The sequence below is a fragment of the Antechinus flavipes genome, chromosome 5 (genome assembly GCF_016432865.1).
Source record: "Antechinus flavipes isolate AdamAnt ecotype Samford, QLD, Australia chromosome 5, AdamAnt_v2, whole genome shotgun sequence".
NCBI lineage: Eukaryota > Metazoa > Chordata > Mammalia > Dasyuromorphia > Dasyuridae > Antechinus > Antechinus flavipes.
This window is the reverse complement of record NC_067402.1, coordinates 63639409-63661847: the sequence shown is the minus strand read 5'-3', so window position 1 is coordinate 63661847 and position 22439 is coordinate 63639409. Positions and strand designations below refer to the sequence as shown.

Here is a 22439-nt window from a genome sequence, read left to right as displayed (position 1 = left end):
AGGGAGGAGAGTGGCAGATGGTAACCTTCCTTCTTCAGCTCTTTTTAGAGAGAGGAAGCAGGCTATCTGGACAGGGGAAGGAACTTAACAGGATTTCTAATTATCTGTCGTGCTGTACGGATCAACACTGCATCTCCTCTCCGGTTTTCCCAGGGCTCGGCAAAACGGAGGAAAGGTGAGGCACAAGCGGCAGGCCCTGCAGGACATGGCGAGGCCCCTCAAACAGTGGCTTTACAAGCATCGGGACAATCCATACCCCACAAAGACCGAGAAAATCCTCTTGGCCCTAGGCTCCCAGATGACCTTGGTGCAGGTAAATCAGGGCTTACTTGGGCCCGTGCTTTTCTAAAGGCTCTGCCTGTGCCAAGAGACGAATCAGACTGGTTTAAGAGCAAGCTCCTTAAATTTGGAGTCTGAAGACCTGGGTTCAAATTCCATCTTTATTAACTGTGTGGTTTGGGTAAATCTCGGCACTTCTCTGCCTCAATTTCTTCCCCTGTAAAAGGAGAAGGTTGGCCTTTAAAGAACTTTTGAACCAGGAATCTTATCACAATATCACAAGACCAGCTTTTAAGTTAGCTACTTTGGCCTTCTTTCTTAGAGAGGAAGAGAAAAACTGTAGTGTCTCTAACAAGAAGAAAGTTTTTTTTTTCCCCAGTAGTTTGGGGGCACCTCAATACCACTCCTGAAAAGTAGTGGGATTTGAAGAATAAGAGGAAAGGAAAGTTTTTGGATTAAAAATGTAAAGGTGGGAGGCACCTCAAAGACTTATCTTATCCAATTTCCTTATTTAACTGAGAAATTCAGGCCCTAGCATGGGAGTTGCTCAGAGATCACCCAAGCAGAACTTGTCAGAGGTTCCTTTTGAACCCAGTGCCTGTAACTCCACAGTCTGTATTCTTTCGATTCTACCACACTGTCATTTCCAAGACATCTTTTCATTTGTTGCTGTCCTACTCTTCCCCCAGCATGGAGAAGCCCATGGGTCTATTCTCAAATGTAATTGAGCTTCTCAGGTATCTCATGGAAGGTTGCTTTCTAAAAATGCAACTCTGGGGTTGTAGAGATCCCATATGGAGCACCAAACGAGGAGGATACCACTTTATGCCAGTTTCCTCATCTATTTAATTGAGAAAATATTACCTGTCTCATGGATCTCACAGGGTGGTTGCAAGAATGAAAAGAGACAAAGCTTGGGAAAGTATCATCTAAACAATAAAGAATCACAATTAAGCTGTTTTTCAGCAGTGGTTTTCATTGTTTTTTGTTAGGGTATGGGTTAGAAAAGAGGGCTTTCTGGACGTCTGGTTTATAGTGTCCCTCTTAAGAAATCAAGAATGGGGAGTATTTCATACATATTCATAGGCATGGGAGAAGGAAGAGAAGTAGGACAGGGGAGAGGGAGAAAGGCAAGGATCTTCATCCCAGCTTCTTACACTGGGTCATGGATTTCATAACTGAATGTTGAGACCATGAAATCATGATTTGTTATCCGTAAATGTTTGATTTATATATCTATTTCAAATGCCTATATACCAGGGATTATGCAAAATTTTCTTGGACAAAAAGGGTCACAAGTAGGGAAAGTTTAAGAAGCCCTGATCTTCATAGAAATGTGTAATAAAATAAGGGTTTAGAATTTTGTATCCTGTACTATTCATAGAAATAATCTCATGCAGAAGAATTTCAAATTTTAGAATTCTTTGTCATATAATACAGTAAAACATTTTCTACACGACCACTTCCCATATGGTAGGTCCACAATTGGTTTATAGAATTTGTACATGTATGGTGTGAGAAGGGTTTAGGGAATAGCAGAACTGCTAAGTTTCCTATGAGAGGCTGTTTTGGTTTGGAGGAAGGAGGATTCTGTTAACATTCCCTTCATATGTTTGAGTGACCTTGTCATATGTGGAAGGTAGTAGAAATGTCTTTCCTAATGAAGATGGTACCATGAGCTTTGTTTAAAACAGTAGAAGTAGAAGGAGGGAGAGAGGATAATGGAAAAGACATGTAACATATCTCAGAAATAAGACAGTTTTGCATTTATGAATACTAGACAAGTCTCTGAAGCTCTGGGTTTCCAATAAAAAAAAAAAGGACTAATGTCTGAAATAAATATAAGATAAATGAAAAGTAATATTCTAAAGTATTTAGGAATAATTCAAAAAACACTCAGCAGTTTGATGTGCATCCTATTTTATACTTTTTTTGAGAGTTATAAAGCAATATTTTCAAAATAAAACTGTACAGAAAAGGTCATTTGCAGTGTTCCTTTAGCAAGAATTTATTTTAGGTAGAATTTTGTATATTAGATGAAAACATGAATAAGGGGTCACATATATATCACAAGATATATGTATCAATAAATTTAATTAGACCTTTTCAGTTTCTTAATAAATTATTCAAATCAGAAAATTACTCAGCTTCAAAAACAAATCCAAATGACCAAATATTAGCATGACAGGTGCCATTTATTTTGAAAGTACAGTTGCTTTTAGAGATGTCAGGATACTAGACAGTGATGAGAACAGTACATTGGCTTATTTTCATTGGTTTAAGCCAAACACACAAAAATACTTTGAATAAAGACATATTTCAACATTTGGTATATTTTTCAAGTTGTAAATGAAGAAAACTTATGTTTTTATTTAGCCTTTAAAAGAAAACAACTCAACAGTGACTAAAGCTACAATTTGTTATTAGTGAGGATATTTAAGTTTGGTTGGCCCAGTCAAATATTTTGATTGGAACTGGAATCAAAGCATTTGTCATTTTAATCAGGAGTAAAAATAATTTGACACACATATGTGGTGGTTCAGATCCACATTACTAGCATTTTTTAGGGTAAATGTCATGATAGCTAATTTATAGGAAAAATCCTTTCCATTCAAGATGTTCATTTTTCTTTCTCTTACATGTAAGCCCCAATAAATCAAAATTGGCACTGAAATGGAGAAGGCCACAGAATGTCTCACATGGGTTTCTAAATGAAGCAGAAATCATGATTTATGGCAATAAATAATACCTGTTTCATAATATACAAATTGTGTGTTTAATATAGTTGGTTTCAGGAACTTTGAAGTGGGGAAAATAAAAGGTTAGTTAGAATAACTGACGGGCTCTCTGTCTAAACCAAACTGACATCATTTGGGTGCAGCTCTTCTAATACAGATTCCTTGGACATTTGCACAAGGAAAATACATAGTTTGGGCAACCAAAGCAGATCTTGGACTGAGAAAGGGAGATCATGACTTAAGTGCTTTGTATTACAGGGATCAATGAAGCAGACAGAGTTTAATTCTTATAAATCAGAGACCAAATTGCAAAGAGTGTCTTGGGGTCTCCCAGTGACTAAATTAGTTTATAGGCAGCAATTTTCCTTCTCTCTCAAAAATATTTAAGAGCTTACTCTAGAAGAATAATGACTAAGAGTAATTTTGCTCCTAAAGTTGTTTTCTAAAATGTCTATGACATGAACTGAGTGAATTTATCTCATGATGTCCCCATTTTAAAACATTCTGTGGCTCAGGAATTGCAAATGTAGTATTCCATTGAAGTTATCATCATCAATAACATGTGAAGGCTTTGTGATAGCAGAGGGCCAAATATAAAAGAATTTTATTATCTTAATATGTGGAAGTAAGTAGAAATTATAGAGAGATATAGATGTACGGATATATACACGTAATACATAACATATATCCACACCAATGTGTATATCTATATATGTATATATATGGTATGTATGTACATTTATCTATATCTATATATATTTGGAGAAGTTTCTTTTATTTGCATGTTTTCACTTTCTTATCATTATGTATCAACATGATATATGATGTAAACCGACTGTGAATTTGCCTGCTCATTCTTTTGCTTAATTGCCTTGTAGAATGTTATGTGTTTTACATTTACACATACCTTTTCAGTAGGTTTTTCAAAGTAGAAAATTCAAGTCCTCAGGCTTTTTAAAGGGAGCAGTTTTGACTACTTTATTTACTTTTGGATGATAATAATAATTTTTCATTTGGATTGTCTTTCTCCCTAGAAGTTAACAAGAAAAAACTCAAAACTTAAATGAAAATAAATTAATAATAATTAGAGTACTTTATATGACTTATCTCACTGAATACTCATGACAATCCTAGGAGACCTACTATCTTTATTTCATCCTGATAATGACTTTTTGAATTTTGGGTTTTTGTTTTGGGTTTTGTTTGTTTATTTGAACCTGTGAATGTCATTATGTAAAATGGGTGTCAAACTTGCTACCAGGAATTCAGGTGTCCTACAATATAATCAGGTACAGCAACAAACTAATATGTAATTGGGAAACATTTAACAAAGCAAATGAAAATACAATGAAATAGATAATATTACATTTTAAAACTATACCAATGTGTAGCCAGCAGGAATCCTTAGGTATGTTTAATGGCCTCCTTTCTATTTGAGTTTGATATCACTTGTGTAAAGAACTCCTCAGCAAAGAAACTACCTCTACCAAAACAGATCAGGAACGATTGTATAACTTAGCAGAATTACTGAACTATCTGGATCCACTGAGAGATTAAGTGACTCGCCCAGTGTCTCACAGTAGAATGCGTCAGAGGTTGTATTTGAATTTAAGCAGATGGCTGACTCTGAGACCAAGAATCCTATCCATAATGCCAGCCTGCCTCTCTCTCTAACAGACCCATACTCTCCCAACAAAACAAAATCAGACTTGAACATCTCAATTAATTTAAGTTTTCCATTTTATCCCTCCCATTAGAATAAACAGGCTGACCTAATTGGTGTGATATTTGTAATATTCTCATTTGCTTTAGTATTCTGAAATATTTTTATTTCTTATTTTGACTATTTAATTAAATTTAAGCAATCATGTATGCATGTTTGTATTGTTTATGTGAAAAGGGACAACAAAAGAATTTCCTTTCCCAAAGAAAATAATAATAGCCACTTTATGGAGTAAAATTGATTTGCCTTTACATGATCAAGAAATTGGGTGACTGAGATTTTCATAAAATAAAAGTTTATATAAGGATAGCTCTAAAAGGGTGGAAATTAGTTTATTCAGCTCCATTCTAAAGAATTTTTAGTTCTTCTTAACCAGTAATGGGCAAAAAAAAGGGATTTAAGCAAGCTTTTGAGAGAGATAGAAGTGGAAATAGTCTAAGGATCTCAGTATTTTTATAAATGTGTTTTTGAACAGGAATTAAATTAATGCATAGGGAGATGGGTATGAACCCCCACTTCTTGGGATTCCTTAATTTTTTTTCTAAAGATCCTAAAGTATAGTGCTATTAGACTCCAAGATCATATTTCAAAAATGAAATGCTACAACTCTTTTCTTTTTATTAAAATGCTCAAAATATGAGTTTTTCACATGGAATTCTTTAAAAAATATTAAGAATGATTTCAAAAAAGTGAATGTTGCTACCTTTTCAATAAGTGAAGGACATATCCATGTAACAATTTTTGTTAAAGGGAATCAATTTGATTCAAGTTTTACCCTGAACTCTGTCCCATTTTGGTTTCTTCTCCATACCTGTCATTTTGTTAATTCAGTGCATTCTCTCTCTCTCTCTCTCTCTTTTTCTTTCTCTCTCTTTTTGTCTTCTCTCTCTCTCTCTCCTCTCTCCTCTCTCCTCTCTCTCTAACCCTTTTCTCCCTTCCTCCTGTAGGGATGTTTGCAAAGTTGGCAGTTCATAGACTTCATGGTAACTGGTAAAATATTTAACTAAAGCCCAAATCAATCTATTTGTATTAGTTCATACATAAATTTAGAATTAAATGCCATTGTATGGAAGTCAGGTAATAAATATTTCAGCTGAATAATCTACAATGTTTGTTAGTTTTAGTGTATTATAAGATGGACAATTTCCAAGCTAACTCTTTAGGTTTACTGCAATGATTACCGTGTCAATATGATGCATGCAAAGAAGCCCCATTAGAGTAGCATGAAAATTACCTAGTTTTCTCTGCCAGCTAAAGTCTGGGGCTTCTAAGCTGTCACTATAAAATACAGGGTTTTTGTACACTATGAATTTGACTTGAAAATGCCAATTCAAAGACCACTAGACTCACTCTGGAGTCCTTGTTTTATGTAAAAAAGGCTTTAAGGAAAATCATAATGACATACTGAAGGAGTTCCCCATACTAAGTTCTACGTAAAAACTTTGAATCAATATTTTTATTATTGTTAAGCTGGTAACGTTTTCTTTCTTCAGTAGAAATTCTGTACATGAAAATTTTATTTCTCTTAGTTAGCTACCACTTGGTTGACTGGTTGCATCTGGGGTAAGCACCACAGGGAAATTCAGGTCTGGTGTCTACCCTGAATTTCAGATAATAAGATATTGATTTAGTTTACATTATGAGTACAGTAACAGATTGGACTTCAATAAATCTTGTGAAATCAGCTTGAAATATCCCTTCAGTGTTTTTATTAGACTCAAAAAGTCTTAGAGTTCAAAGATATCTTGGAGATCAGTTAGCCTAATGTGTGTCTGAAGCATTAACTTTCCTCTCTAGCCTCCTTGATCAATTAGTCCTAGCTTTTGCTTTTGAATGCCTCCAGGCATAAAGGAACTCAAGGTAGTTCTTTTTTTTTTTTTTTTAATAGCTCTAGTTGTTAGGGAGTTTATCTTTACATTGAGTTAAAAATTGGTTTTCTGTAACTTACACTGTTTCTTCTGAACCCCAAAAGTTAAATCATTAGATTTAACTGCTTCTTAGGTCATATATTTAAATGCTATGGTTCTTGTGTTCCCACCCCACTCCCATTCCCAGAAGTAATCTTTTTTGCGGTTTAGTGTCCTACTTCTTCAACCAATTCTTGTATAATTTGGTTTGAAGTCCACTGGTTACTTTTGACTTGATATGTACCAGCTTATTGACATAATTCTAAAATAGGTGTCCAAGATTGAATACTGTGATACAATCAATATCTATTAGGGTTCTTCCCCATCCCACAACCTATTAGGCATATTTTTTTTTTCTCAAAAGAGTTGCCATTTTTTAAAGAACTTGACTGGTGAAGGTCCATGGCTCACTCTATACCTCTGTTGACCTCAGTTTTCTAGTCACCTAAGGGCATTAAAAATATCTACCCAATAAAGGTTAGGACCTTTCAGACTTTAGAGATGTCCCAAGATCAGAAGTTACCACACCCTACCCTACTGACCAGATGTTACCATATGGAGAAGACCAGGAGTCCACCCACGCTAAATGTCAGCGTATCCTTGTTGAATATCATCCCTATGCTAAGGCTAAGTAAACCTCCTTTGTTAACTGCTAAATGACTTCTGAGAACCTCATTTCTTACCAACATGAAACATGAATTAACAGGATCACAGAGAGCTGGTCTGAGTCAGGTTTGGGCAAACACTATCCTCCAAATGTAGTCTGACTAAGGTAAATCCTGACTCTAGATGTACTTGACCAAGAAAATACGTGGTAGGATCCTTTTTCATTCTAGATACTCTTCTTTCACAAATGCAGCTGAAGATCATGACAACTTTTTTGGCTGCCAAGTTATAATTTTGATTCATATTGACCTTGCAGTTAATGAAAAGCCCTTAGTCATTTTCATGTGAATAAAAATTAAGTTCTAATCCTCTGCTGGTAAAGAGGATTTTTTTTTTTCCATCTATGAGCAAACCTTGATGTTAATCCTGGGAACAATATCTTGCACATAATTAAATATTTCTGTCCATTGGCTAAGGTATTTGTGATCTCACTGGTGTGGCAGATTGCAATCCACTCATATCTAGTGTTCTTTGATTTTGAGATTCTTGTTGATCTTCTCCAATAAATTTAATCATTGGAGGCCCAATCAACAATCAAAGGGCTCTATTCTCTGGACATTATGTGGACATGCAGTCCTTCTATCACTTGTCCTTCATTCTCTATGTCTGGCTCATCTGCTTTCCTGACCATGTGTTTTTCTGCTGATATGCAATTTCTCTTAGTAATACATGGCAGCTTGATTATACACAACATAAGCTTCTTTATTTGCCATTTGGGTAGTCCTCAAGTTCATTTCTTTGAAATCAACAATTTCTTTGCCATGACTTATCATGAAATATCACTGAAAGAATATTGTTTTAAAAAAATAAAGAACTTTTTAACAAGGAAAATCTTAGGTTCATTGAAAGAAGTATAGTTTCCCAAAGGGAAGTGTGTCGACTCTCTTCCATCTCATTGCCTATTTGTAATGTTTTTTCAAAGAAAGTATTCATGTTGTATAGGCATGAGGCTCTGGTGTAGTCTACGAACTTTTGGCTTTTCTCATTTTTTATTCCTGGAACATATTTTCCAACATAGTTTGCCAGTTTTCCTTATACCCATCTTTGTCTTGAAAACAAAGTATCAAAGTTTATATCAGTTTAATTTGGAGTGTTTTGTAAATTCTTAAGAGAATTACTTTATCTTCAGCTGTTCTGTCACAGATATTAGTGTTAAAATGCAAATAGTTTCTTGGTGATATTTTTGCAGATACTTATCCTGAACACTACAATGCAAGATGACCAAATTTCCTGTGAAATGAAATTTTTTGTTGCCTTTGGATAAGATTAAAGCTGCCAATTCCTTTAAAATGTGGTGCCCAGAATTGAACACATATTCGAAGAAAAAAATACAGTGGGAGTATTACCTTCCTTATTCTGGGACACAATAACTCTATGAATTCATTCTCAGATTGAATTAGGGTTTTTTGGTTGCCATGTCACACTTTTGATTCACACTTACCTTGGAGTCAATTTGAATGTCAAAGACTTTTGTGTGTATATGAATCAGAGTTAAATCAAAACTTCCCCATCATACCCAGCTGATGCAATTGATTATTTTTAATATAACTGCAAAACTTTACATCTATTCCAGAAAGTAATGCTGTTCATATTTGTTGAGTTGAGTTCAGTTTCACCTTTATTAGATTTTGACTACTTTTCTGGACTATTCAAATCTTTGGGGAATCTCAATTTTATTACCTGGCCCATCAATTATCTCTGCCAGTTTCATGTCATTTGAAAAATCAATAAAAATGCCATGTTTTTTCTCTCAGCTCATTAATAGAGCTGAGAGAATCCATCAAATTTATCAAAGAGATAATCTCAAAACACTTCTAGGTTGATATTAATCTTAATAAATAATCTTGGGACTTGTTATTCTTCTGGTTCTGAACCTACCTCATTGAAATGAGCCACATTTCTCTACACTGTCCACCAGGATATTCATAATAGCTAGCATAGTACTTTGGGATTGCTTGGCAATACATTAGATAAAATGCTGGACCTGGAGTCAGGAAGATTCATCTTCATGAATTCAAACATGGTTTCAGGTACTTACTAACTGTGTGATCCTGGATAAGTCACTTAACCCTATTTGCCTCAGTTTCCTCATCTGTAAAATAAACTGGAAGAGGAAATGGCAAATCATTCTTTGCCAAAAAAAAAAAGACCAAATAATGTCACAAAAAGTCAGATATGATTGAAAATTACTGCACAGCAACAACAACAATATAATGCAGCCACTAATGTATATGAGTTTAGCTTGGTATAACTTTGTCCTTAACCATGAGACTTGTAGTAATGATTACCACTCCAAATTCTCAAAATTTTTCCTGCAAGAATTTGTTCTAGAATTAGGCCAAGAATTTGGTTAGAGTTTATTCTCCGTTAGTTTGCAAAGTCTCCCTTCTTCTTGTCTTAGAAAACTGGGGCATTTATGGTCAGCCCCCACCTTAGGCAGCTCCCTTGTTCTGCATAACTCTAAATATGTTTGAGCCCAGTGTCCTGAACCTCAGATGCTTGATAAATGCTTTTTGAATCCCAACTTTGTTCCCAAGCTAGTTCTGTTCTGATCACCCACCATATTCCCAAACAGTCAAATCTGAAGCAGTCTTTTTCATCTTACTTCTACAGTGGAAGTGACAGGATGATGGAAAAGGAAAATTAGGAAATTTAACTAAGAATCGTCATTTAGCTCTTGTTATTTTTAATGTGTTATATTTGTCCAGTGGCCAGCTAGTTCAAACACCTTGAAGGACTGCACCATCAGCGCAGACATTATCACAATAAATGAAACCAGAAGACAAAAGAATGTTTGCCAAATGGAAGGCTAGCTTGCACAGGTCCTCCCTTTAGAAATGGAAATGAAATGAAGAGACTGGAGGACCTGGCATCCTTCTATCCTAATACTCTATGAAACATTGTTTCCTAGTATACCTGCTCACTGGACCTTACTGTGCCCATAATAAATATAAGAAAGAAGCAAACTGAAAAAATTGCAGTTTTTGAACCGTCATTAAAAGAGAGAAATTAAAGGAGAGAAATCCTATGAACAGCTTGACCAATTCTTCTTTTAAAAAAAGTCAAAATATTCCTTGATACTCAATATGAAAATGGGTACAGAGGAAGGTGGCAAAAAATTAGGAAGTATGGTTTGTCATCAATAGGTAGAAGAAGTCAAAAGTTTGTAAATAGCAAAATAATGATAATAATAATAATAATAAGACAGAGTTCCCATTGAGTACAAATTTCCCTTTACATATCTTAACTTTGTAATCACTGATCAAGTCACTTAATCTCTCTGTTCAGCAGTTTCTCCATCTGTACAAGATTAAGCTTGGGTTTACTAGTCTCTAAAGTCCTTTCCAGATTTAAATCCATGAATCTACCCAGATGACTCATGCCTATACAAAGTTAATATAATAGGAAGGCACTGAATGTGTTAAGGATCAGACAGCACCATGAAAAGTTAAATGAACTACATTCCCTGCTCCTTTCTTTTTGGTTTGTGTTAGACCTTGGATTTTATTAGTAGAGAGAGCTCCTGGAAAGGAAGAAGATTCTCTGAAATGTATATAGTCTTAAAGCTTTTATTTGACATAACTGACTCATAGTTATAGTAACTTGTCTAAGGTGACATGGTTGATAAGTATCAGAAATGGGATTTGTACTTAGGGTTTTTATCAGTAGCCATCATCAAGAGGAACAACATTTCCGTCACCACTAATGGAAGCTCAACTGCCATCTATGGGCACGTAAGCTCAAAAGTCTTAGGAACAGCCAAATTATCACCATTACCTGCCCCCCAAGAATTGTCCAGGGAGGCAACTCTTATAGAGATGAGAGACAATTGTTTCTCAAGATGCTGTATCCTCCCCTCCTCAAGAGTCATAGCTATTTTTAAAATATGTATTTTATTTTATTTTATAATAACTTTATATTGACAGAATCCATGCCAGGGTAATTTTTTACAGCATTATCCCTTGCATTCACTTCTGTTCTGATTTTTCCCCTCCCTCCCTCCACCCCCTCCCCTAGATGGCAAGCAGTCCTTTATATGTTGGATATGTTGCAGTATAGCCTAGATACAATATATGTTTGCAGAACCGAACAGTTAAGAGTCATAGCTATTGACGAATCAAAAAACAAGATTCTCACAACCAAAAGCCTTAGTATTACTGAATGGTTCAGTGAATGTTACTTGATAAATAGGAATGGTACTAAAAAAAGATTCATTATTATCTGTTTTAAAGATTACTGAGCTTTTCAATTGGATTTTTTTATATGTTGTCTCCCTGTATTACATTGGGAGCTCCACGAGAGCAGAGACTAGCCCATGACAAATACTTTTTTCATTAATGAAAACCTTTTCAGTCATTCTTGATTCAAAGATCTGTTCTCTCTCTGCTATCCCTATTGCTTTTTAGAGACTATATAACAGAACATTAAAAAAAAAAAAAAAGACATACGCAAATCTGGCCTCAGACACTTAACACTTACTATCTGTGTGACCCTGGGCAAGTTACTTAATCCCAATTGTCTCAGGAAAAAAAAAAAAGATATACATAGCCTTATATGCCAAAAGAAAAAAAATAGCAATCATGCTAATGAACAAAGAATATTAAGTTCCAATAAACTTCAAGGTGTTACTAAAATTATTTTATGCTGGAACAATGAGGTGGGTCCAGAATTGAACAGGAGAAGCTTTGAGAAATTGTCTTGTGTTTTAATGCCTCTGAGCTTCCTCCTGAAATCTAGGGCCATTTTTTTATAACCAATGTTTAAAAATATTTTGAAATAGGGAAGGAAGCAAGCACTTATTAATCTCCTACCATGTGCCAGTCATGATGCTAATTGGTTTACAAGTATAATCTCTTTTAGTTCTCTCAATATCCCTGGAGTTATTATGTTATTATAATTCCCATTTTATTGTTGAGATAGAGATTAAGTGATTTGCGCAGGTAACATAACTAGTAAGTTTCTGAGGCCAGAATTGAGATCAGTTCCTTCTGTCTCCAGACTGAGCACTCTATCCACTGTGCCAGCTAAAGCCTGTAATCTAGTGATGTTGCGTGGCTGTGAGCCTAGTTTCTAGTTTCTGAAAATCTGAAGTTGAGAATCACAGAAAAGGTGATGGACATGGACAAATATATGGAGACAAGTTACATGTAGATGTAGACTATAATACACATAGACACATATAAAAGTCTATGGTGGTCATAAGCAGACTGCAGTCCATTGCAAAGGAAGAATCACAAGGAGTTGTGGGGTATAAGCCAAAAATTATCTGAAAAATTATAAATGAAAAAATTATGAATTTATGAATTTAAAAAGGCTTATCATGAAGCAAGATTAAAGGATAATTAATGAAAGTCTTTGTGTTCCACACCACCTGAAGAGAACTTGTGACAGCTCCAAGCACACTGGGTAGAACCTCCTTTGGTGAATCTTTGGGAGATATGACTGGGTGGCAGGAGGGACATGAATGGATGGTCTAGAGCTGCACTTTTGGAGGGAATAATCACATCAAGATCACAGATCCATCGAGAGAATTGGAGCATGTCGGAATTAGATTGCATTGAACATTGTATGACATGAGTGAGTTATTACATCTTTTTCTACATACGTTTTTGTTGTAATGGAAGTTGTAATAGGGCTCAATTTACAGCATATTAGAAACAGAAGGGATCATAGAGCAGAGAAGTCATCTGTTCAGCATACCTGTGGAGATGAGAAAAATATGGCTCAGAGAGATTAATTGGCTGGTAAGCAGTAGGGCCAGAACATGAAGCTGAGTTGTTTGACTGCTAAACCGTCACTCTTTCTAATCACAATGTCATAGAAGTTTAGTGCTGGAACAGACCTCAGACCATTTCGTACAATCTGTACCTGTAAAAGGATCCCCCTCCTCAATATACCCAATGATAGGTCATCTGGCTTTCATTTGAATGCCTCTAAGGAAGAGGAACCCATAACTTTGGAGACAGCCATTCTACTTTTGGATAGTTTATTGTTGGAAAGGTTCGGGAGAGGAGTTTAGGGAAAAAAAGAGGGAGTTCCCTTTATATTGAGTGTAAAGTTGTTTATATTTATTTTTCTTTCTCTAGGACTAGGTAAAATAAGTCTACACACCTTGTCTCTTTAATTGAATAGTTACAGGCTCATATGCATATATACATAGATAGATATAGCTAGCTATACAATGTACTTATGTAACATGTCTACAGACATAGATGTGTGTCTCTATGTATTATAGATTACATCTATAAGTAGATTGTGTCTATGGACATAGGTATAGATGTCCATGTGCATATCTATAGATGTATATATATATATGTATATATCTATAGATAGGCATATGTAGGTATATACATATATATTTAGGCATATATGTCTGTAGACATAGGTGTATGTGTCTACGTACATACATGTATATGTTTCTCTGTGTGTATAAATACACACTACACTGGTAGCTGTTATTTTAGGAGGGACTTAAGATGTTTAATTTTCATTCTGTTTAGTGCAAGACCCAGAGGAGTGAGATTCAATTTGAGCTATAACTGATAGGAGAGGATTAGTTTGGCTCAAGACAAGTAGAAGCCTTTATTAAGCACCTACTGTGTGTTAGGCATTGTGCTAAATGCCTTACAAATGTCTCATTTGATCCTAAATTGTTTGAGTAATGAAACTAAAGAGATTAGGATTTGTAGGGAAGGAAAAAAGCAGCCTCTGATCTATGTTCTTTGATCTGTGAATGATGGAAAAGAGTAAGAAATAAGAGGAAATGATGGAGTCCTCATTCAGAGAGGTAAGCACAGTGGTAGCAGTAATAGGAGAATAATAGTAAGAGTAGTTATTTAGCAGGGAATAAATTCTAGCAAAAGGTAAGTTCTTTATTACTGTATTGAGCAAGGTGGGAGAGACATTGTTAGCATTTCAAAAGACAGTTTAGAAAAATAGCTTAAAAGAGGAAGATTAGGGGACGTTAGGGAGTGCAGTGGATAGAGCACCAGCTCTAAAGTCAGGAGGACTTGAGTTCAAATTTCATCTCAGACGCTTACCAGCTGTGTTGCTTAACACCAATTGCCTTTAAAGGGGATGAAGAAGATGTAAAGAGTAAATATTGAACATTTAACTATTCTGGGCTCCTTCTCATCCTCCAAGAAGTAATGCTTCCTAACCATTTGGCAGAGATAGACAGCCATAATAGCTCATTTACTTCTAAAGTAGAAGATGACTTCTACAGACCTACCCAATAGTAAGCCTTTAAGCATTATGCTGATTTGTATGTTTATAGAAGGAAATCTAGAAAAATGAAGTTTTCAGTGCAAATGTTACCACCTAAAACCTTGATAGTAATTTAGGACCAAATTCTGGAACAGAATTTGGCAACAGAGACACCTAATGAGGATTCCCTATGTTTCATCCTTTTTAAAGAACCATGCCCTTTTAAAAAACATTTAATTTTCATTTTTCTTTTTGACTTATTTATTTTAAACAAAAAAAATACATTGTCATATGCACAGCAGAACATGAGAGGATTCAAAATAAAAAGCAATGAATTTGTTTCAGCAATCTTCTTCCTGCCCCCTTAACACAGGCTTTCTCCAAACTTCTTTTCCTATTCCTTTTCCTTCTCCCCCCCCCCCCACTCAATATTCTCTACCATATCAACCTCTTCCATTCTCATAGCATTAATTAGGAAAAGATGGATAATGCCCAAATTTTTATCTTCAACCTTAACCTTTCTCCTGAGCTCAAGACTTACACTTATAACTGTCTCCATCCGGATAATGTCATCATTCCATTCCCATTAAAATCTACATGACTCAAACTGAGTTAATCCTATCTTTCCCCCAAGTCTGCTTCCTCTTGATCTCTGTTTCCCTCCCAATAACCCAGTCTGAACACTCTAATTACTCGTTGATTGATCTTTTGTTGTTACATGCCACTTGATCCTCACAACGAGCCCATGAGAAAGGTGCTATAGGGATTATTAATCCTATTTTCAATTTGAGGAAATTAAGGTTCAGAAAAGGTGACTCACCTCTACATGATTACTAGGTGTCAGAGATGGGCTTTGAATCCAGGTCTTTCCTAATTCCTTGTCTAAACCTGTTTTCACTATTTTGTGCTGACTGTGTTGGATATTCACCTTCAACTTGTGAGAAAATACAAGTATCAATGGGAAAGGTTTTTTAATTTTATGAAAGGAGACATTTTATTTGTTTTTTAGGTGTCAAACTGGTTTGCTAATGCAAGACGTCGCCTTAAGAATACGGTCAGGCAACCAGATCTGAGCTGGGCTTTGCGAATAAAACTCTACAACAAATATGTGCAAGGAAATGCAGAAAGACTTAGTGTGAGCAGTGATGATTCATGTTCTGAAGGTTTGTTAGATTTTTTTTTATTTGCTCCTGGATTTAGAAGGTTACCTTGATTTTTAATTGTTTTTAACAAGTTAGTGATTTGTCCCATAAGGCCTATTGGTGCCATATTGGTTCTTTTTTATTGCATGAGGTAACTTTGCTGTTGTAATGTTATAAATGACCAACAGATTTGTTACATTTTCCCCTTGTTTAAGAAGTTATGTGTCAGAATAACACCCTCTGAAAAAGTCATTAAAATTGAATTAACATGGCAGGGGGGAGAGACATGTACAAACAACCTCTATTTTCATTTTAGCAAAAGAGTCAGCTTATTTTTTTTAAGTAATTTTATTTACCTCAATTTTTTAAAATCCATTTTCTCTCCCCCCACGTCTCCTGTTCAGGGAGGAAAAAAACCTTTGTAATGAATATGCATTATCAAGAAAATCAAATTATTATATTATACACACATGCATATGAATACTATATATAATTTACACATATATACATGTAGACATATATAATATATATTATATATTTTTCTAATTCTTTCTCTGAATTCTTCACTTCTCTGTCAGGAATGGGAGTAGGATGTATTGTCATTGATCTTTTGGAATACTGTTTGGTCATTGTGTTTAAAGGTCTTTTTTCTAAAAGTTTTAAGTTTAACCCCTAAATACAAAAATAAGGTCCATTCTGTTTTTGACAACTTGACCTTTATGTTTCTCTGATCATTACATTTCACAATTGAATAGTTAGGCAAAAACACATATTTTACTACCTGTATTTCACTACTTAGACTTTTTTGCCTCCCTCAGATGGAGAAAATCCCCCAAGAAACCATGTGAATGAATCGGGGTATAATAACCCAGTTCACCATGCAGTAATTAAAACAGAGAGCTCTGTGATCAAAACTGGAGTGAGACCAGAACCCGGCACCAATGAGGACTACGTGTCACCCCCCAAATACAAGAGTAGCTTGTTGAACCGCTACCTTAATGACTCTTTGCGACACGTCATGGCCACAAATGCAGCAATGATGGAAAAAACGAGACAGAGAAACCATTCGGGGTCATTTAGTTCCAATGAATTTGAGGAGGAGCTTGTGTCTCCATCATCATCAGAAACTGAAGGCAACTTTGTCTATCGAACAGGTAAGTGAATGAAGTTGTTTTTTTTTTGGGGGGGGGGTTAAGCTGCCTATTTTGGCCAGAAATTAAATGGAGCCTGAATTTTGCTATCCAGGCATAAGTCTTGCTATTGTTGTTATTTTGCCTCAAGAAGAGATAGATTGTATCTTTAGATGCAATACTTAATCTGAGTAGGGTTGGGGAAGAGTGATATCTCTCTAAGGAGATACAGGTGGACTTTTTTGGAGAGTTGAGTTGACATTGGCCTTTTTGAACAAAGAGCTCTGAAAAAAAAGGCTCTGACCTGAGTGTCCATTCTTGTTTTGCCTCTTTTTATCTGTGTTGTATTGATCAATAATGTAATAATTAATCAATAATCAGTAATAATAACAACCTAAGATGTACAAGAGAGTTTACATGCATTGATTCATTGAACTCTCACAATGGATTCTTATAAGATGAGGGCTATGGGTATTATTATCTCCACTCCATAGATAGGCAATCTGAGCTTATGGATTCCTAGGTGATGAAGCACCCTGTCAATGCAGGTCTACACCCTCCCTGCAACTTGTAGTCAAAACAAATAGAGGCTGGAGATGACTAGCAGAAAAAGGATTGAGATGGGCAAGATGAAGCTGTTGAGAAGAGCACCATGGGAAAGGCTGAAATAATGAGTGAAACGTAACTTTCAGATACAGAAAAAATTAAGCAAGACAATTAAATTTTTTTTTATTCTGGTCCCAGTTACCTCTGGGAAGCCTAACACTTTAGAGGGCATTTGCACAAGGGGACTTTGGGTTTGAGTTCCAAGAAGTTACTGAAAATAGTAAAACAGAGTCTGCCCTAGAGACATGGAGGAGATGAGAATAAAAATAAGTAAAGGTAATGGCTATGGATGGATAGAAGTGACTTAGGGTGTGTGTGTGTGTGTGTGTATGTGTGTAATATACCCTCCAGGAAAAAAGCCTATGTATTTATATGTAGATACATACAGTATGTTCCTGTATAGTTCTTAGACTTAGTAAGCACACACACACACACACACACACACACACACACACACACACACACATACACACATTTATGCTTGGTGGTTTTTGGAGGATGGATTGTATAGGTCAATTGAACTTTGCAAAACAGGTTATGTCTCACTTTCTGATGACCTTTCCAGGTATTTCATCCAGAGACCAATTTTCCATATTGAATACTAGAGATTACATTTAATTGTTTAGTTAGCACTGTATTTAGAATCAGAAAACCTAAGACTGAATGTTCTGCGATGGCACTTTAACGAGCAGTGTGAAGGAGAGAATAAGACTAATTGAAGGGCTCTTAACCTGGAGTTCCTGGAGTTCATGATCTGTTTTTTATTTTAACAAGTTTATTTTAAAATAATTGTTTTCCCCTGAAAACCGATATATTTTATTTTAGGCAATGAAAAAAACATGATTCTTGGATGAGGTCCATAGCCCCTACCAGACTGCCAAAGGTTTCAGGACCAATGGACGAGATCGCCAAAGTTTTTCCTACTTCTGACATTGGGCAGTTTAAGATTCCTTTAAAAAAAAAAAAGACAAATCATTACATCATTTCCCCAGTATGCTTACTGTTTGGAAAAAGCATACTACTTTCAGAGGTGGTAAAATATAAACTCTTAAGAACATTAGGCAATGTGCGTGCATTAGGGACTACTTTTTAAAGTTAAATGTCTAGGTCATTTAAGGTTTGGTTTTTTCCCTCTAAACATTCCAAATGCATTTGGTCCATATTATGAGTTAATTATTAGCCAAGTTTTATTTTTAAATCAAAGCATTTTTAGTTACACAAGCTGAGAGAAAGCAGCTTAGACATAAAAACTTATTTCCCCCTGCACATATATAACTAAATTTTGCTATAGTGGAAGAAAAAAAGTATTATATCCCAGTGCTCCAAGACCTGCTTGTGAAATTTCAGATTGATTGAATATAAACTCTTAGAGGATAGGAATTGTATCATTTTTTTGATTTTGTATTCCTAGCACCAGCACTGTCTGGCACATAGTAAGCACTTAACAAATGCTTTTGTTGATTAATGCATTGATGTCATATCTTAATCTTAATTAATCTTAAAGAGCTATCTCTCATGGAGAGAATGTAACAAAGCTATCTATTGCAGTTTCTATAGGATTACCTGGGGGTCCCTCACTCTATAGAAGACTAAAAAAAATATGGCAGCTTTATTTCCTATACATGGTTTGTTTAGAAATTCTTTTGGTTTCCTTCTAGCTCTTGCACAAAAATCTTGGGGATCTTTTTAGGGTCTCGAAAACTCTGAGACATTAAGGCAGCTTTGCATAGTGAAATGAAGTGTTCTAAACTTGGAGCTAGATGAGACTGGAGTGAGAATCCTGCCTCTAGAATTACTGGCTATGTGACCTTCGCACAAGTGACTTTGCTTCTCTGAGTGTCCATTCTTTTATCAGTACAATAGAGGGAATATTTCCTGTATTAATATCCTCTCAAAATTAAATGAGCTAACAATAAAAAATAACAATAAAATAACAATAAAAGGTAACATTTATACAGTGCTTCAAAGTTCACTGAGAATTTGACATATGTCATTCCCCACCCTAGCATTTACCTTTGACCCAAGCTTAGTGCAAAGAGCACAGAATATGGAGTCAAAGCACTTTGGGTAAAATCTCATTCCTTTTACTTGCTGCTTTTGGAATGTTTATACATATTTTTGCTTATTGTTTCACCCATCAGACTGTAAGCTCCTTGAAGTTAGGAACTTTTGCCTCTTTCTGAATCTCCAGCAGCACAGTGCTAGTCTGGAATATCATAGGGAATTAATACATGTTTATTGATTGATTGGCATATAGTGGGCACTTAATATTTATTGACTGACTGAAGTTGGGCGAGTCACAAACTCTGGCTCCAATTTCCTCATATTTAAAATGGCATTGGATTAGATGGCCTTGAAGGTTTCGTTTGATGCTCTCATTTGAACCTTACAAGAATCCTATGAAGTATTCAGAGAATGTGTTCTCCTACTTTTCAGGGGATAAAACAATTTAGAGAAGGGAGGTGACACCTAAATGAGCTCACGCCTTCTGACTTTCATTCCAGTATTCTCTCACTTCCCATATACTGCCCGCCTCCTTCATTTCACTCATTTAAAAAAAAAATTCCAGAAGAGAGAGAGAAATAGAGACAAAGACACAGAGAGAGACACACACATACAGAGAGACAGAGAGATAGAGAAACAAAGGGACAACAACAAGCAGCCTAAGACTATAGTCTTAATTAGAGATGTTACTGGAACCTATCAAAGTGGAGGCAAATTTTTTTTGCTGTGAGTTGCCTGTACATCTGAAGTTTGAAACATTTATGAGAATAACATCTACAATTAGAAGTGGTTAGAATTAAGAAGATAATTGCACAACTGTCTTTCTAAAAATAAAAGAAATATATTCACTCAGCATTTTGTTTTGGATGAAATCATCCAAATTGAAGTTTGCCAAATGCCCATGTAACAGGCAAGCTCTGGTTATTGTCCAGAAACATTACAAGCCACTTTCGTGATGTCAGATTATCAAATTATAATTTTCAGATGTAAGAAGAATTGGTTATTCCATGAAAAGCTGATTACATGTCTGTGTAGCCAAGGAGCCCAACTGAACTTTTCAGGACACAGACCAAACTTCAAATTTTACTCCGCAATCCCTGGGTGGGGTCCCTTTCCCCAAAAGGTGGCTAGATAAGGACAGATTTGTGTTTATATGAAAAAAAAAGGCCTCTCCTAGTTCCATCCTCCAGAGGCAGTGTCCCACCCACATTCCTTGTTGGACACACAAGCCTAGGGAATACTTTGCTTTACTTTGGCTGGGTAATGAACCATTTCTAGCCCATCTGAGAACCAGAGAGGTTATATGCAAGGATTAACACATTACAAACACACATACAGAAATATATATACATAAACAAATATACATATATAGAAACATACATACAAAAACACAGAAATATAGATATATAAACATGTATCTATTCATGTGTTATAAATACATACACATCTGTCTGTGCAGATTTAGTCTTTCCCAATTCGAACACCACTGGCAAATCAAGTTCCCTATTCTCTATTTTCTTTCAGAATTCTAAAGATTCCTTTGTGGAGCTGTAGGGCTCTTATAATGTTATTGTTCATCAGCTCCCATTCCGATGTAGTCCTTTCTTTAATATCAATTGCAAGCACCTGTATCTTACCATTATCAATTGATTATTTTCTTTCTGAATATCAACTGTCCAATTGACATTAATTAGCTTTAACAAAGGTATATTTAATAAAAAGATATAGTAAGACCCCAAAATAAAAATGTTCCCCCAGAATGGGAGTAGTGTCATTGGGGAGAGTGGGCTCAGACTTAATTTGTTTACTATTAAATAATTTGTTCACTTGTTCACTCAAATTTACTTCCAGCTGGACCAGGTACCCCCTGGCCTATAAAATGTAATGGCTTTACTGAGTGTGTTTAATGCTGAGTTGGATCTCACGGGTTATTTCCTGGGTTGCTATGCTGGTGACTCATTCTACTTGATTGCAGTATCATGGAAATCTCTGTCATGGACATCCATTATTGATTTTCTAACAGTTCCTATGATGTTTTGAATCTCACAAGATCAAGACTTGATTTGTTCTGTGTCTGACCCTCATTTGTCCAAGAGCAGAATAGAATAGATCAACAGAGATAGAAGAATCTTGTCAATCCAGAAGGGGAGAGTCAACCAATGGCACTACTTCTCTCCCTACCCAGAGGCTTGCAACAGTTTTTGCCTCATTTGTCACTAGGGAAAAAGAAAGCTTCAAAGTTCTTCTCCTTTTGTGTGGGCACTCAGTTCTGGGTCAGCAATGAGATAAAAACTATGGAATAAGCAGATGGGAAGCTGCCAGAATATCTGTGAGTACTCTGAATAAGAAATTAGGGCCCTTCCTCCTCACATCATCTTCCATTTCTCTAAGGCTCTGGGTAGCTATTCAGCATCCAAAATACTGTGCCTATTTCAGGAGCTGGGCTTGCATTGATCAGTCCCCCATTACACTGCTTTACTATGAAATTTAGCTCACCTTGAAAACTGGATTTCTATTTCTTTCATCTGTGAAAGAGCAGTCTGAAGGATGTGAATTGTTAAAAGAAAACCTATCCACATGTCTGTAAGTTTTGAAAGCAAAAATGTAAATGGAGCGGGATGGGGGGGGGGGGGAGAGGAACTTTGTAGAACCTAAGACTATGGGACCAGCTCAAAGCAGTCTTTAAGTATTTATGACACATGGACAATTCTGATTTGAAGCAAGAAAGATCATTGTTTTCCAGTTATGTCTGACTATTCATGACCCCATTTGGAGTTTTCTTAGCAAAGATAATGGAGTAGTTTCCCATTTCCTTCCCAGCTCATTTTTATAAATGAGAAAACTCATTTGCAAAAGGCAAACAGGGTTAAGTGACTTACCCAGGGTCATTCAACTAGGACATGTCTGTGACTAGTTTTAAATTCAGATCTTCTTGACTCCAGGCCCAGGGTTCTATTCACTGCACCACTTAAATACCCTAAGAATGCACCCTTTCAAATGACTGTCACCTGCTATGCATTTTGTGGAAGTGGCTCCCT

The 22439-nt window shown here is 35.8% G+C and overlaps 1 protein-coding gene across 2 annotated transcripts in view; it reads left to right on the top strand.

The window, feature by feature from the left end:
* Positions 1 to 22439, top strand: part of MKX (mohawk homeobox) — a 99523-nt gene that overhangs the window by 6233 nt on the left and 70851 nt on the right. For both annotated transcript variants that reach the window (XM_052000939.1, XM_052000940.1), the window contains exons 3-5: positions 154 to 313; positions 15529 to 15682; positions 16480 to 16815. In XM_052000939.1, the coding sequence (XP_051856899.1) occupies positions 154 to 313; positions 15529 to 15682; positions 16480 to 16815 (650 nt within the window). The remainder of the gene's footprint in view (positions 1 to 153; positions 314 to 15528; positions 15683 to 16479; positions 16816 to 22439) is intronic.